Source organism: Perca fluviatilis, chromosome 19 (assembly GCF_010015445.1).
Source record: "Perca fluviatilis chromosome 19, GENO_Pfluv_1.0, whole genome shotgun sequence".
NCBI lineage: Eukaryota > Metazoa > Chordata > Actinopteri > Perciformes > Percidae > Perca > Perca fluviatilis.
The window spans coordinates 34,036,941-34,052,573 of record NC_053130.1 but is presented as its reverse complement, the minus strand read 5'-3'; the positions used below and the strand labels follow the sequence as shown (position 1 = coordinate 34,052,573).

At 40.8% G+C, this 15,633-nt stretch overlaps 1 protein-coding gene across 1 annotated transcript in view; it reads right to left on the bottom strand.

The window, feature by feature from the left end:
- zswim8 (zinc finger, SWIM-type containing 8) overlaps nucleotides 1-15,633 on the bottom strand; it is a 64,247-nt gene that overhangs the window by 30,050 nt on the left and 18,564 nt on the right. The window contains 9 exon segments of the mRNA XM_039783495.1: nucleotides 579-754; nucleotides 1,751-1,952; nucleotides 6,579-6,691; nucleotides 6,694-6,701; nucleotides 7,137-7,218; nucleotides 7,725-7,832; nucleotides 9,932-10,104; nucleotides 10,678-10,772; nucleotides 15,334-15,487. Of these exon segments, the coding sequence (XP_039639429.1) occupies nucleotides 579-754; nucleotides 1,751-1,952; nucleotides 6,579-6,691; nucleotides 6,694-6,701; nucleotides 7,137-7,218; nucleotides 7,725-7,832; nucleotides 9,932-10,104; nucleotides 10,678-10,772; nucleotides 15,334-15,487 (1,111 nt within the window).

The window sequence follows — 15,633 nt, the reverse complement described above, 5'->3', positions numbered from 1 at the left end:
TTAACCAAAAACAGCTCTGAAATCGCCATCGACAAACTCACCAGACTCCATTTAAATAATCAATAATTTTAGCGTGTATATAGCCAGCATATTTTCATATGTAATGGAGTCTGGTGGCTTAGACGATAGGGATTTTTGTTTTATTAGTTTCATGTTAAACCAAAAGGACCATTCTCTTAAACAAAAAGATTGACCACTGTATGGATCCTTTCCATATGTTGTCAGACTAATAATCTAAGCATGTCAATGGACAAAAATTGGTGTGAAATTGCCCATTAAAACATTACATTGTAGCTTGTTTCGCTGCTGCCGACTGCAGCGGTCTTGCTGAACACTGGACCAATGTCAAAGATGGTTGTCCCCATCAGTCACTTAGACACAAAAAACATGGAAAAAATAGGGTCCAGGGTAAAAAAAGAAAAAAACTGAAGTTACCCTTTAATATTTACTCCCATCTTAAATATATTGCGTAATGCAATCATTAAGAGATAAATGCGCTGATATTACATAACTTTCTCATTTGTGACAAAATTATAGAAGTCTCTAAGCAGTGTGTAGCCTGGTGTCAACAGTCTGACCTGGAAGGGCTCATCGTGGGGTCGAGAACTGCCAACCTCCACAGCACCACCATCTCATCACACATGCTGGCACAGGCGTGAGCCGCCACCTCCGTCTGGCCGTTGCTGCGCCCGGTGTGGCCACTGGCGCTGCTGTGGGACGCCGAGGTCCGAACACTGTACCACCAGCTGATGATCTGAACGCACACGGTCAGACAACTCGTGAGGTGCGGGTCAAACAATGTACATCATATCACAGGTTAGGGCTGTGTGGGGCCATGTGGAGAAAACTAAATATCCTGATATTTTTGACCAAATACATCGATGGCGATATTGCGGCGATATTGTAGGGTTGACTGTTGGTGCTTTCACAAAATATTTACACAATGAGAGTTTTGATAGATTTTGAGTTTGATAAATAATCACTCAATCAATAATGTGGATACAGTGACTAAGTGGGTAAAGGCAAATAATAGAACAGCTAGTTTCTGAACTAGAAACTAGCTGTTCAGACAATGACATCACTTTACTGTAATGCAACCTTTAAAACCAGGAAAAGACAACATAAGTCATATCGTACTCTGGAGGACTGCAGGGGGTACGTGACCTTTGTTGCAAAATGTTTTTCAGTTACACGGTTGAAGTTACTTCTACTGTCTTTTTTTATCCAAGTTTGTCGCTTTTTTAAAAGTTTTTGTCACTGTTTTTGAAGTTTGTCACCTTTTTTTGAAGGTTTTGTCGTTGGTTTTGACCTCTTGCCTATCTTCCTTACTTTTTCTACGGTCTTTTTTTCTTCAAAGGTTTTGTCTCTTTTTTCAAAGTATTTTTTTCTGTTTTTTTTCAATGCTTTTGTCACTTTTTTCAAAGTTTGTCACTTATTTAAATTTTTTGCCACTTTTGTCGCCCTAGTGTCGCCTTCTTTCTACTGGGTTTTTAATCGAAGTTCTTGTAACTATTTTCAAAAAGGGCAAAAAGCAACATTTCCCCACAGCCTTGAGATTTTTAAGCATTACCTCAATTTAAACAATTCAACATGTATGAAAAATCTAAATTTGAGAATTGTTCAAATAGGTGGGTAAATCCTCTCCCATTGTCAACTCCTTAGGAACACCAACATGCTCATGGGTGTAGTGTTTAATCTTTGCAGTGGTTTACTTTCAGCAGCTGGAGCTGTGGTCATGTTAAGGATGTACCTGTTCATAGGTGAGGCACTGCTCAGTAAGAATCTCAAGCAGCGGGGCAGCGTTGCTGTCCCGCCTCTTAAACATCTCCCGGACGATGGACAGAAGGTTCCAGATGCCTTCTGGCTCTCGGCCCCGCAGGGGTCGCAGCAGACACGCCCATTCAGCAGCAGCCGGCGGCTCCGTGGATGACAGGTACATGGAGTTTACATCACTGTGGTACACACACACACACACACACACACACACGATTTAGTCAAGTAACACTTACAATTAAGAAGAAAGAGGGAGGGGAAAGTAAAATACAGCAGAAATAATGTAAGAATTAACACCACTCACTGTGCTGATCAAAATCAAAATAGGTCAGCCAGTTTAAGTATAGCTATTTTCTATTGACAGCAGATGTGTGATAGGTTTTAGTGAAGTGTTTGAGTAAAGTATAAAATATTCCTGCTGAAGCCTTTAAAAACCATGAAAAATGATGGCATGAAAATGTCACTTTATGAGGTTATTTAACATTAATATGAGTTCCCCCAGTCTGCCTATGGTCCCCCAGTGGCTAGAAATGGTGATAGGTGTAAACCGAGCCCTGGGTATCCTGCTCTGCCTTTGAGAAAATGAAAGCTCAGATGGACCAATCAGGAATCTTCTCCTTATGAGGTCATAAGGAGCAAGGTTACCTCCCCTTTCTCTGCTTTGCCCGCCCAGAGAATTTGGCTCACCCATGAGAGAGAGACATCATGGCTTTCAAACGAGCAAAGTGACAGCCAAACCCCCACCCTTCACCTTGCCCGCCCCCCCCCCTCTCCTCATCATAGCTACAGACCCAGAAATGGCACATCCTAAGGAAAGCTCATTGTGGGACTGGCTCTAGTGGCTGGAATTCTACACCAAGGCTGGATTTCGGGAAAGAGACTTCAGATACAGTATTAGGGGACCACTAAGGTCTATATAAAAGAGACTTCAGATACAGTATTAGGGGACCACTAAGGCCTATATAAAAGAGACTTCAGATACAGTATTAGGGGACCACTAAGGTCTATATAAAAGAGACTTCAGATACAGTATAAGGGGACCACTAAGGTCTATATAAAAGAAGACTTCAGATACAGTATTAGGGGACCACTAAGGTCTATAAAAAAGAGACTTCAGATACAGTATTAGGGGACCACTAAGGTCTATATAAAAGAGACTTCAGATACAGTATTAGGGGACCACTAAGGTCTATATAAAAGAGACTTCAGATACAGTATTAGGGGACCACTAAGGTCTATATAAAAGAGACTTCAGATACAGTATTAGGGGACCACTAAGGTCTATATAAAAGAGACTTCAGATACAGTATTAGGGGACCACTAAGGTCTATATAAAAGAGACTTCAGATACAGTATTAGGGGACCACTAAGGCCTATATAAAAGAGACTTCAGATACAGTATTAGGGGACCACTAAGGCCTATATAAAAGAGACTTCAGATACAGTATTAGGGGACCACTAAGGTCTATATAAAAGAGACTTCAGATACAGTATTAGGGGACCACTAAGGTCTATATAAAAGAGACTTCAGATACAGTATTAGGGGACCACTAAGGTCTATATAAAAGAGACTTCAGATACAGTATTAGGGGACCACTAAGGTTTATATAAAAGAGACTTCAGATACAGTATTAGGGGACCACTAAGGTCTATACAAAAGAGACTTCAGATACAGTATTAGGGGACCACTAAAGCCTTTATAAAAGCATCCAAAAAGCAGCATGTCATAAGACCTTTAAGAAATGCTTTAAAATGGCAATAGACACGATTTTTGCTTCAACATATCATTATGAAATAAATGTTGATTCAGCGTTTAGATTTATTTTAATCTTTATTTATTAATTCAGGGGAGATTCACTGAGAGGAAACCCCTGATCACATTCTCACAGTTCCACGTTCATACCTGGAAGCTGCCCAGTACAACCACAGCCTGATCTGCTGGCCACTGAGCAGCTCCACTGGAGCTGTTGGGATTAAGGGCCTTGCTCAAGGGCACCTCAGTGGTGCTAATGAGGGAGAGACAAGCGCTGCTCTTTCACTTTCCCCACCCAGATTTTATCCCGTCGGTCTGAGGATTGAACCAGTGACCTCCCGGTCACAAGCTCTCTTCTCTAACCTTAAAGCCACCACTGACCCAGATTGGTTCCCTATAAGCCTTGATTTCACTATGCAATTCTGTTTTCCACCGGGTACGATATCCCGAGAAAATGATGGCTCACTTTACGAAGAAAAAAAGAAAAGAGGATAGTGCTAGTGCCTATACTTATGAAGGTTATGAAATAAGAACACAGAGGCTCCGTAGTCTAGACAGCAGACTCTTTATTGCCTCCCACGTTGTCAAAAGCAGCGCATTACAGCATCTACTACCATTCTTACCTTTCACAATAAAAGCTCTAGACATATCCACTGCTTACCAGAGAGCATTTCTCTAAGGGGCAACTCAACACAATAGCTTCCAGCAGCTATCCTGAGTTAGCATAAATGGCAGATGGTGGAACAACCGGAGTAACTGTGGAAACTACGCGTGGGGGTATCACGATTTGATGGTCACGATTCAATTCAATCTTCGTTTCTTTTCCAACAGGAACAACAATGCCACCGTAAGAGCCACAAGATTTTCCAGTGGTGTTGTTTCTCTGTCATCTCCGACTCCGGCAGTGGCCATGATGTCTGGAAAAGTGCTGCTGCACGCTACCGGTATCGGTACCGGATCAGTGATCCTGCTATTGATTTTTGAAAGCTTATATCGATCAATTTTTGATTTAAAATTGAAATTGTGACACCCCTTTATACAGCCCATTTCAGCAACAAGGCGAAAAGGGAGAGCGATAAAAAACATTCTACTAAGCTGGATCAGTACCGTAAGTACCAAAACCTGCCTACTTATTCATACAGTGGGGCAAAAAAGTATTTAGTCAGCCACCCATTGTGCAAGTTCTCCCACTTAAAAAGATGAGAGGCCTGTAATTTTATGTACTGATGTAATCATCATAGGTACACTTCAACTATGAGGGACAAAATGAGGAAAAAAAATAAATCCAGAAAATCACATTGTAGGATTTTTTATTAATTTATTTGCAAATTATGGTGGAAAATAAGTATTTGGTCAATAACAAAAGTTCATCTCAATACTTTGTTATATACCCTTTGGTGGCAATGACAGATATCAAACGTTTTCTGTAAGTCTTCACAAGGTTTTCACACACTGTTGCTGGTATTTTGGCCCATTCCTCCATGCAGATCTCCTCTAGAGCAGTGATGTGATCCCTCCAAAGACTTTCTATGGGGTTGAGATCTGGAGACTGGCTAGGCCACTCCAGGACCTTGAAATGCTTCTTACGAAGCCACTCCTTCGTTGCCCGGGCGGTGTGTTTGGGATCATTGTCATGCTGAAAGACCCAGCCACATTTCATCTTCAATGCCCTTGCTGATGGAAGGAGGTTTTCACTCAAAATCTCACGATACATGGCCCCGTTCATTCTTTCCTTTACACGGATCAGTCGTCCTGGTCCCTTTGCAGAAAAACAGCCCCAAAGCATGATGTTTCCACCCCCATGCTTCACAGTAGGTATGGTGTTCTTTGGATGCAACTCAGCATTCTTTCTCCTCCAAACACGGCGAGTTGAGTTTTTACCAAAAAGTTCTATTTTGGTTTCATCTGACTATATGACATTATCCCAATCCTCTTCTGGATCATCCAAATGCTCTCTAGCAAACTTCAGACGGGCCTGGACATGTACTGGCTTAAGCAGGGGGACACGTCTGGCACTGCAGGATTTGAGTCCCTGGCAGCGTAGTGTGTTACTGATGATAGCCTTTGTTACTTTGGTCCCAGCTCTCTGCAGGTCATTCACTAGGTCCCCCCATGTGGTTCTGGGATTTTTGCTCACCGTTCTTGTGATCATTTTGACCCCATGGGGTGAGATCTTGCGTGGAGCCCCAGATTGAGAGAGATTATCAGTGGTCTTGTATGTCTTCCATTTTCTAATAATTGCTCCCACAGTTGATTTCTTCACACCAAGCTGCTTACCTATTGCAGATTCAGTCTTCCCAGCTTGGTGCAGGTCTACAATTTTGTTTCTGGTGTCCTTTGACAGCTCTTTGGTCTTGGCCATAGAGTTTGGAGTGTGACTGTTTGAGGTTGTGGACAGGTGTCTTTTATACTGATAACAAGTTAAAACAGGTGCCATTAATACAGGTAACGAGTGGAGGACAGAGGAGCCTCTTAAAGAAGAAGTTACAGGTCTCTGAGAGCCAGAACTCTTGCTTGTTTGTAGGTGACCAAATACTTATTTTACCGAGGAATTTACCAATTAATTCATAAAAAATCCTACAATGTGATTTTCTGGATTTCTTTTCTCAATTTGTCTCTCATAGTTGAAGTGTACCTATGATGAAAATTACAGGCCTCTCTCATCTTTTTAAGTGGGAGAACTTGCACAATTGGTGGCTGACTAAATACTTTTTTGCCGCACTGTACTAGCCAGTGTTTTACTCAGCCTTTATTTATCAGAGCACTGATTTGGGTTTCTGGTTTAAATTCTTACAGTTGTTTCTTGCTGTGGACAGTGGACAGGCTGCTAGTGGTAACCATGCTGCTAATGATATATGAATAAGGAACTTTCCAGTCAGCTTGACAGACTGGAAAGACTACTACATGTTTATATAAATCAACAGACAGAAAATATGTTAATACTGTCTCCGTTGTGCACTTTTAGAAAAAAAATGTAGTGCGTCTTGTGTTGTTGGTTTCCACCTGGAAACTGGACTTTAAGGGACCTTTGTGTGAGACAAGTAGTGTGTACCTGAAGACGACAGGCGAGGGCCCACAGAACTTGTGCAGAGTCTTTTTGATGTTGTCGCTGAGGGTCGACTCATCCAAATACCAGGTGCTCTGGTCAGACGCTGAAGGGCCTGCGCTGTCGGGTCTACACACACACACACACACACACACACACACACACACACACACACACACACACACACACACACACACACACACACACACACACACACACAAACACACCACAAACAACGATATAGAAAAATTATTTCATCAAATTACAGCGACTGTAGATGAACAATTGCTCTGTCCAAACCTTCCTGACAACACACCTCTTTCCATGGATACCATACACAACAGACACTCGTCCCCCTCCCCCCCCCGCCCTCTAACTTAACTGCTTTGTAGCTACTCAGCTCTAGGCTCAAACTGTCAAATTCTTATTTTCAGAGAAAAGGCTGAATGAAATGATCAAACGTTCTCCTCTGGTAATAATATCAGGTAGTGCATGTCAGGACAACTCAAGCTTGCTCTCTTGCTGTAGGTTAGGACCAAACTGGCGTCTGAGCTGCTGTTGTACCTGGAGCTCCACACACAGTGTTGATGGCAGTAGACTGAGAGGACAGCAGCTCATCCAGCAGCCGCTGAGCTGTCGGTAGGATCTGGAGACACAAAACTCAATGAATACCACACCTTTTTTTTCCAGATATATGACACAGTGCTTCCTCTATGTTGATTTGACCGTGGCGGCCCCCCACGGAAACATTTCTGCACCCCATGGTATCAGAAATAGGGCTGCATTGTTAGAGTGCACATCGGAGAATGTTTGTATTTTAGGTGCATTATTTTCATGCTGAAGTAGTGACACTGCATTAAGATAATGTAATTAATAGTGGGTTTATTGGTATTTGCTACAGAATGCTTAGCCTATATGTCAAGATCAAAGTTGGCCTATATAGTAACTAAAAAAATACAGTTCAATCATAACTGAAAATATGCCTCATTGTGTGTGTGAATAGAGGTGAATAAATATATTAGTTTGTGTTGCAGCAAAGTGTCAGTTCCATTTCATGGGGGAGTGGGAACACTGTGACATATACAGTACATCATAGAGATAGGACACTTGCATTTATAAAAGTTAACAACTGGATTAGAACATGGTTGTTACCTGCTGAGGCAGCTCACTGATGAGGTACTGGGCGAACTTTTGGAGCTGGTCCCTCTGCAGCCTGGACAACGACTCAGAGACTGGAGCCCTTAGACACACTGCTGATGCCTTCACACACAGAGACACACACACACACACACACACAGACACACACACACACACACACACACACACAGACACACACCACACACACACACACACACACACTGAGTGCCAACTACTATTTCATTTTCCCGATTCCATTCTTTCACGATACTTGGCCGCCGATTCGATTTGTTTTGCGATTTTCATTCATGGCGATGCTAGCAGTATTGCGATTCGACAGTATTGGGATTTTCTTTTCCTCCTTTAACTAAAAACGAAAGTTGAATAATCCACTTCTAGAGACAAAATATCATGAGACATTTCTAAAAACTATTTGTTTTCTAAGAAGAATGCACATCACATGTCAGTCAGAAAGTCTGACATTTATTTCATCTGTAAAGAATTTAAAGCATTTTCTGCTTTCGTTCCGTTTCGCTGGAAATGGTGATGTAAATGGGTAAGGTAAATGATGTAGTCGCTAGTAACTATTTAGGTGAATAAGAAATAAATAGATAACGATAAAATATAGATTCTGGGTAAAATAATAGATTTTAAAAATCGTATCGTGCTGTAGATGAGAATTAAATCAAACTTATTTTCATACATTCTAACGCTGGGTTTTCACAGGCAGCTTTTTAACAGAGGCAACTCCGCTACCGCCCTGCAATAGTTGACTCGAAGTTGATCGAGCATATTCAATTTCATTTTAAATGAAATTAGGGATGCACTGAATCCAGGATCCGGCTTCGGATGAATATTGGGCTTTCTGATGGGGGTTTTTCCACCGAACCGAACCCTACGCTTGCACTACGCACGCTATGCTGCTCAACGTAATGACGCCGCCGTTAATTACGGGAAGGTGTTTACGTAGGTGGAGCGTTCAATGCAGTAGGCTGTGAGGAAGTGGAAATGGAACTTGTTGTTTGGCAGTACTTTCAGTCAAAAGAAGGCCATTCAAGTCCAGCTACATGTTCAATTTGTTCAATGCTGATTTGTCTGGTGGTGGCGAGGACCCTAAACAATACACAACATGGCCGCTGTTACAACATTTGGTACGAAACATCCAAAAGAATACAAGTTGTGTATGAAGGAATCTACAGACAGCAGCCAAAACGCAGCAACTTCAGGAACGGCAAAGGAAGGACAGTCACTGCTTAAAACTTGTGTTAACAAGTTAAAATAAAATAAAATGAAAAATACACTGCTGTGGACGTTGCTTACTTCATTAATGTGTTTACTGTGTTAATGGACTGAGGATGGGAGGAGGATTCGGTATTCGGTTTCAGATTCGGCAGAATCTTAACCAGTGGATTCAGTATTCAGCTGAACCCCAAAAATCTGGATTCGGTACATCCCTACTCTAAATTAGCATCTCTGCTTTCTTCTCATCTGATGATGATGCTGTGCCTTATACAAATACATCCTGTGGTCTATTTATACTTTGGTATGGTTTTCGGTTGATAAAATGATATCATTTGATGAAAATGTGATCCAGTTTGTTTTATTTTTTTTGGCCACTTTTTTCACTTGACAGATGAAGACATGAAAGGGGAGAGAGAGAGGGGGGAATGACATGCAGCAGAGGGCCGCAGGTCGGAGTCAAACCCGCGGCCGCTGCGTTGAGGAGTACATCTCTATATATTAGGGGTGGGAATCACCAGAGACCTCACGATACGATATCATCCCGATACTTATGTCACGATACGATATTATTGCGATTTTAAACATATTGCAATTTTCTGCGATATATTGCAATGTATTACCTTTTTTCCCCAACTTCAGATTTTTCCCAATTTCAAATGATGTCCCGAAAGGACAATTTTGTCAACATCTGTTTTATCTAAAAAGATAAATTTCTTTGTTTGTTCATCTCACTTCAATTGTATTGGTGCAAAATGGGATTGTCGAGCAGACAAACTGACCAAGACATAATATCATAAAAGATCGATACTTGGCGTCTGTGTATCGATACAGTATTGCCATGAAAAATATCACGATACTATGCTGTATCGATTTTTTTCCCCACCCCTACTATATATGTGCACCTGCTCTACCAGCTGAGCTAACCCGGCCACAATGTATTACAGTTTAGTAGAATTTGTTTGTGTGGACACACAACTCACATTGTGGATCCTGAAGAGGCAGAGTGCTACCACATGAGCACACCATTTGGCCCCAGCGCCGCAGGTGCAGCTGCAGGAAGTGATGCGGCAGCGATCAAACATGACCGCCACGTTGTAGGCCCCTTTAGACTGACCGGACTGACTGGACACCACTGTCGCACTGAGATGGAAGCCTGATAAAAGAGAGATGGTCACAGAAAGACAAACACAGATTTATAGAAGACAACAGGGATGGGTTAGACTTTGTACTTTATTTAACTCACTTAATTTAATGTATTTTCTAAGTATTTTATTACTGAAAGGTGCTACTATTAAAGAAATTACATGTCATGTACATGTCATCAGTATAAGTGTAAGTCTAGTTGATTGGTATGTCATACTGAGCAACCTATACTGTAAACACATAGGAGTGAAACCTGGTTTAAAATACCACATGCATATGTGCACATTAGGGCATGTGAAATTTGAGCTCAACACGTAATTCTCAGCTCAACATGCACTGGTGCACGTAACTTGGTCAAGAAAATATCGTATGCTGGGCTGCCAACTCTCGCGCATTGGCCGACGTCCCACGCCAGACGTCCATTTTCTCACAGTGGAAACCAAATTTATACCTGATAACGTCTTTTTTGTTTGCGACAGTATAATCGCTTGAAAAATCGTTTGGTGCGAGTTCGGCATAACTGTGCTGTAAGAAGACAGTTTTGAAATTGCGACTACTGGGTGAGGGTGACACCTCTACCCACCGATCTGCAGGGGGTCTTTGACAGCTCTGATCCTGTAGAGCTGTTCTCCACGTTGGAATTCATCTGGACTCCCATTAGCCAGGCAGGAATATAACCTGCAGCAGGAGGAGGACAGAGAGACAGGAAGAAAAAAAAGGCAGAAGAAAGATGGGAATGGAAGATAAAAGAGAACCAAATTAGTGAGTGAATCACAAAACTAAGTATATCTACCCTGGTGAGTCCTGTTTGTCCATCTAACTATGTTCTAAGCCTGTCCTCCTGTTCAGGGTTGGTAGGGTGTTGGAGCCTATCCCAGCTTACGTTGGGTGAGAGGTAGGTGTACAACCAGGATAGGTCAGGAGTCTTATCTGTGTTTATTTGTCAAAGTCAGAAAGAATATCTGGATAACAGTTTCTCGAAAAGACATAAAATGATGCCAAAATGTTAACAGAGATGTTGGGTAGCTTTGTTCTTCTTCCTTGTTAGTTGAGGCTGTAAGGTGGTGTGTGGGGTCCTGTTCTGTCTACGAAATCACTCAAAATGCAGGAAGCTTGCCAAGTGTCCTTCTGGACAGTCGTACTATCTAAAAATGTCAAAGTTGTCCCCACCTTGTGTGGGGAAGTCTATAACTGAGTCAGTCTGTCTAGGTTTGTCCGAATGCGTGTGATGAACACAAAATGCTAAATTAGGGTTGGATTCTGAGAGCCGGTTCAAATTTATATTTTGGTTCCTGTATGGCGAAAGACTTGGATTTGATAAGTAAAGACACAAAAAGAACGTACCAAAAACTTTTTAGATAATGGTAGCATGCTCCTCATGTTTATCTGGTGGTGGTTATATCAGTTGTCACCAGTTTGGCTGTTGTCAGGTTACAGTATGTGCTCTCTTGACTGTAACAATCTAGCTCATCGCATCGTGTCAGAATTCCTTAGTTTAAATGTTAACTACAGTTTTTATCAACCTGGACCCTATGTTCCTATGTTTTTGTGTCTAAGTGACTGATGGGAACAACAATCTTTGACATTGGTCCAGTATTAAGCGAGATCGCTGCAGTCGTCAGCGGAGAAACAAGCTACAATGTAAGTTAATAGGCCAATTGTCCAGCTTGTATTTACCTTCACAAAAGTGTTAGTTTTGCCTCCGACAGGCTCAGATTAATATTCTAAGTGTCTGACAACATTATGGAAAGGATTTCTAATGAGGTCGACCTTTCTGTTAAAGAGTAAGATTTTTTTTTTAACACAAAAACATTCGCGAAATTGCGTTTGCTAAACCCAGAAATTTAAGCATCGTAAAATACACTTCATTTAAAGTCGACAGAAACAAAATAAAACTATGAAAAGCCGTTTTGGTCATCTTTCCACTTTTCCAACCATCACAACTTTTGGTTGAAATAAACACATAGTTTACCGATTTACATGTGAAAATATGTTGGCTCTATACACGCTAAAAGTATAGTTTTTTTAAATGGAGTCTGGTGGGTTTAGTGCTAGCGATCTCAGAGCTGTTTCTGGTTAAGAAGAAAAGTGTTAAATAGGTTTTTAAAAAGCCTATCTCTGTAGGGATCCTTTCCATAATGTTGTCAGACACTGATAATAATAATCTTTCAGTGGCAAAATACAGCCATTTTAGTGGACCAAATTGACGATGAACATTTGCCCCATAGGGTTACATTGCAGCCCTGTCTATGGCTGCCGGTTACAGCGTTCACGCTTAATACTGGACCAATTTCAAAGATTGTTGTTCCTATATAAAAACTGTAGTACTTTCACCCATAACATTACAATAACTAAAGCTCATCAACTTAGTATTGAATCAGGATCTCCAGTATTTAGAGTAAATAGCTCACAAAGAATAACAGTAGGGTACAACGGTTTCATTGTGTCTTTAAATGAACAGGCATTCTGGCATAGAATCTATAGATAGAAAAGTGTTTCTTACAGAATAAAGCATGTTTCTGTCCTGAGGTCAGGCAAACCACTGTGTGTTGGGCCATCATGTCTGTGATGATGGAGATCATCTGTACTCTCACGCTGCTCATTTCACATTAAAACAACTTGATACAGTTTACCACAGTGGCCTGCATTTCATTTCAGCACATAAACTATCCTAGTCATCACTGTGTAAAATATGAAGGAGTATATAAAGGTTTATCTAAAGAACAGACATTGAAAGCAACATTTCATCCACCTCCTAGCCTGACACAAGTCCCACACACATTTCACTTTCTCGACACCCTCTTATACATGTATCTTACATTCTCACAATTATCTTTCACAGGATTGTTCTTTGCCACAAGTCATTTTCTGATCAGGTGCTTCAACAGAATGCTTAAGGGGGTTGCTGGCGTTAGCCTCAACAATTACCGTACATCAGTCAACTGCAAGTGTAACAAGAAAAACTTTTCTCTTTTTCAAACCCTTAATTAAAAACCCAGTAAAATGAAAGCAGAGCGACTAGAGCGCAGTTTGCCTGCTGCTGAATTGAGACCAAACTTAATAATTTGTATTTTTCACAATCTGACAGCTGATATGTATTACGATAAACAGGACATGTAACATTTATGGCCTTGGGCTGACAATACAGTCATTCATTTATCTAGACTTTTCTAGGACCATTAACATAAACTTCTCTCATGGCGCACAGAGCATTGTCAACAGAGGGAGTAAAGACATGTTTCTTGCAGAGTGCATGGCACCAAATACTGATTAGGTGCAGAATAGCTTGGGCTGATTAACATCACCATTATCATGATATTCAGTCAATATCCTAGTTGCCCAATTACCCAGACAGACTGTGGCTTTCAGCACTTGTGAAAACCCTGTCAGATGTATGAATGGACTGGCTGGCAAAATGAAAATACAGAGCTACTTGGCAGAGTATTAAACACACACCACGTAGGTGCAAGGCTATTGGAAAACTCCATTGCTGAAAAGAGGAACACATGCATACTGACTCCAGACCAAATGATGTCAGTGTGTGGATGTTGCTTTTCATCTCTTATCACAGGAGACTAACTGGGTTTTAAACAATTTATTAAAAACAGCTCTCTTCCTGGCATATACTCCATTTTGGGAGCGCCCAGTCATACGGCCGTACTGGACCGAGCTTCACAAAACGTTGAAAAGCATACTCAACATTGATTTACCCCTGCGGTTCTCCACGTTATTTTTTAGGAAATGCTGATTTCCATGCGAGACGGTCAGATGAGTATTTGTTTGGTATTTTGACATCCGCTGGTAAAAAAAGCACTCCCAAAGCATTGGATGCTTCCTGAAGCCCCCACTATACAGGAGTGGATATAAATAGAAAATAACATCTATGATATGGAGAGTAGGCCTGCATGAAAAATAGTTATAAAATCGCAATCTTGATTCACCCCTGTTCGATTTAATTTTTAAATGACTTCGAAGCATTTGACATTGACATGTTCAAGGAGTTCAGATAGAGCCTGTATCAGGGCCATATTTAGTTCTATGTGTTATATGTCCCTATTTTTGGTAGCCTACTGTACTTAAATGGCCAGTATGTACTTTATTTTCTTTATTCATTGAAGCCTCTATGTTTACAGGCTTGTGGTGATGTGCAATGTGCTCTAGGTGCCAAAAAAATCTGTTTGGTGCTGTCAATTTGTTGTTTTGTCATGGTTCATGTGTGCAATAAACATTACACTTTGTGAGAAAAAAATCGTGGCAGAGAATTGTTATATCAATTCTAAGCTTAAAAAATAAATAAATTGTGATTCATATTTTTCCCCGAATCGTGCAGGCCTAATGGAGAGAATAACCTTCTCTCTTTGTCTTCAGATAAATGGTTTCATTAACTTATTCTACTTTATATGTAAAGCCCTTACGGCCAGAATTCGTTAAGATATCGAATAAATTAGTAAGGTTTTCATTTTTAAAAAGGACCCTGAAAAAAATGACCGTTGTTTTTTTTTCTGTCAATAATATGATTTTTTTATAATATTTTCTATTTAGAAGTTTCTTTGAAGTCCTCCCTGGTCTTACCAAACTTTGTTTTATGTAAACACTCTGCACTGTACACCCTACATCTCCTTAACCGTACTAAGTTCCTGTTATCTTTATGACTGAAATAGAAAAAGGGACAACAGAGAAAATCAAACAGATATTGTTCTGATGTAAGTCTTGTAATCTTCACTGCTGTGCTAAAATAAAAAACAGACAAAAAAAGAGGTGTCTTCTCTTTGTAAATTTGGGGTTAACACTGTAAAGCTGGCATGGCATAAAAAAAAATTGTACTTGGCTCTTCAACTGTGAATAGTTGGCAGGAATGTCAATACAATCCGTGTATCATTCGTTTTTCAAAATAAAACCAAAAAAGCAAAGAATGACTTTTCTCAAAATACGGATAACGACTTGTTTTTCCAATTTCAGATTTTGTGCTCAAATGAAAAATGGAGAGAAAAAAATTCCAATTTTGATGTTTTCAACTAACAAATTGCGTGACACGGAAGTGATCTCTACTAGGATGCTACCAGTTCTCTTAATACATCCATGTATTCATTTCAGCACAAAATCAGAAATTGGAAAAGGTAGTCATCATCCATTCTGGTTTTGGTTTCCTTTTGAAAAACTAATTAACGAATGATACACGGATTCAATAGGCACATCCCTAATAGGAGTGAAAAGAAATGCCGGTTATCAGCGTTCTCACCTGATGTCCTCCTCGTTCTCGGGGAAGCTCCAGTAGGCGATGCGGAGCTGGAGCTGCTCTGGGACAGGGGGGTAGACCTTTTCCACCACCTCAAACGGGATGTGGAACGCTACCTGCTTCGCTGACAACTCCACCAGTGGAATCACCTGACCATCTGAGGAAGACCACAGAAAAGAGGAAGATCAGCTCGGTCAGCCCAGTGGGAGACAAAAAGAATTCAAGAAGTGTTCGCATGTACGTTCCTTCACTCTAGAATCCCAGTTTGAAAGTTGTGAGTTGAAGGGTACATGAATAATCATG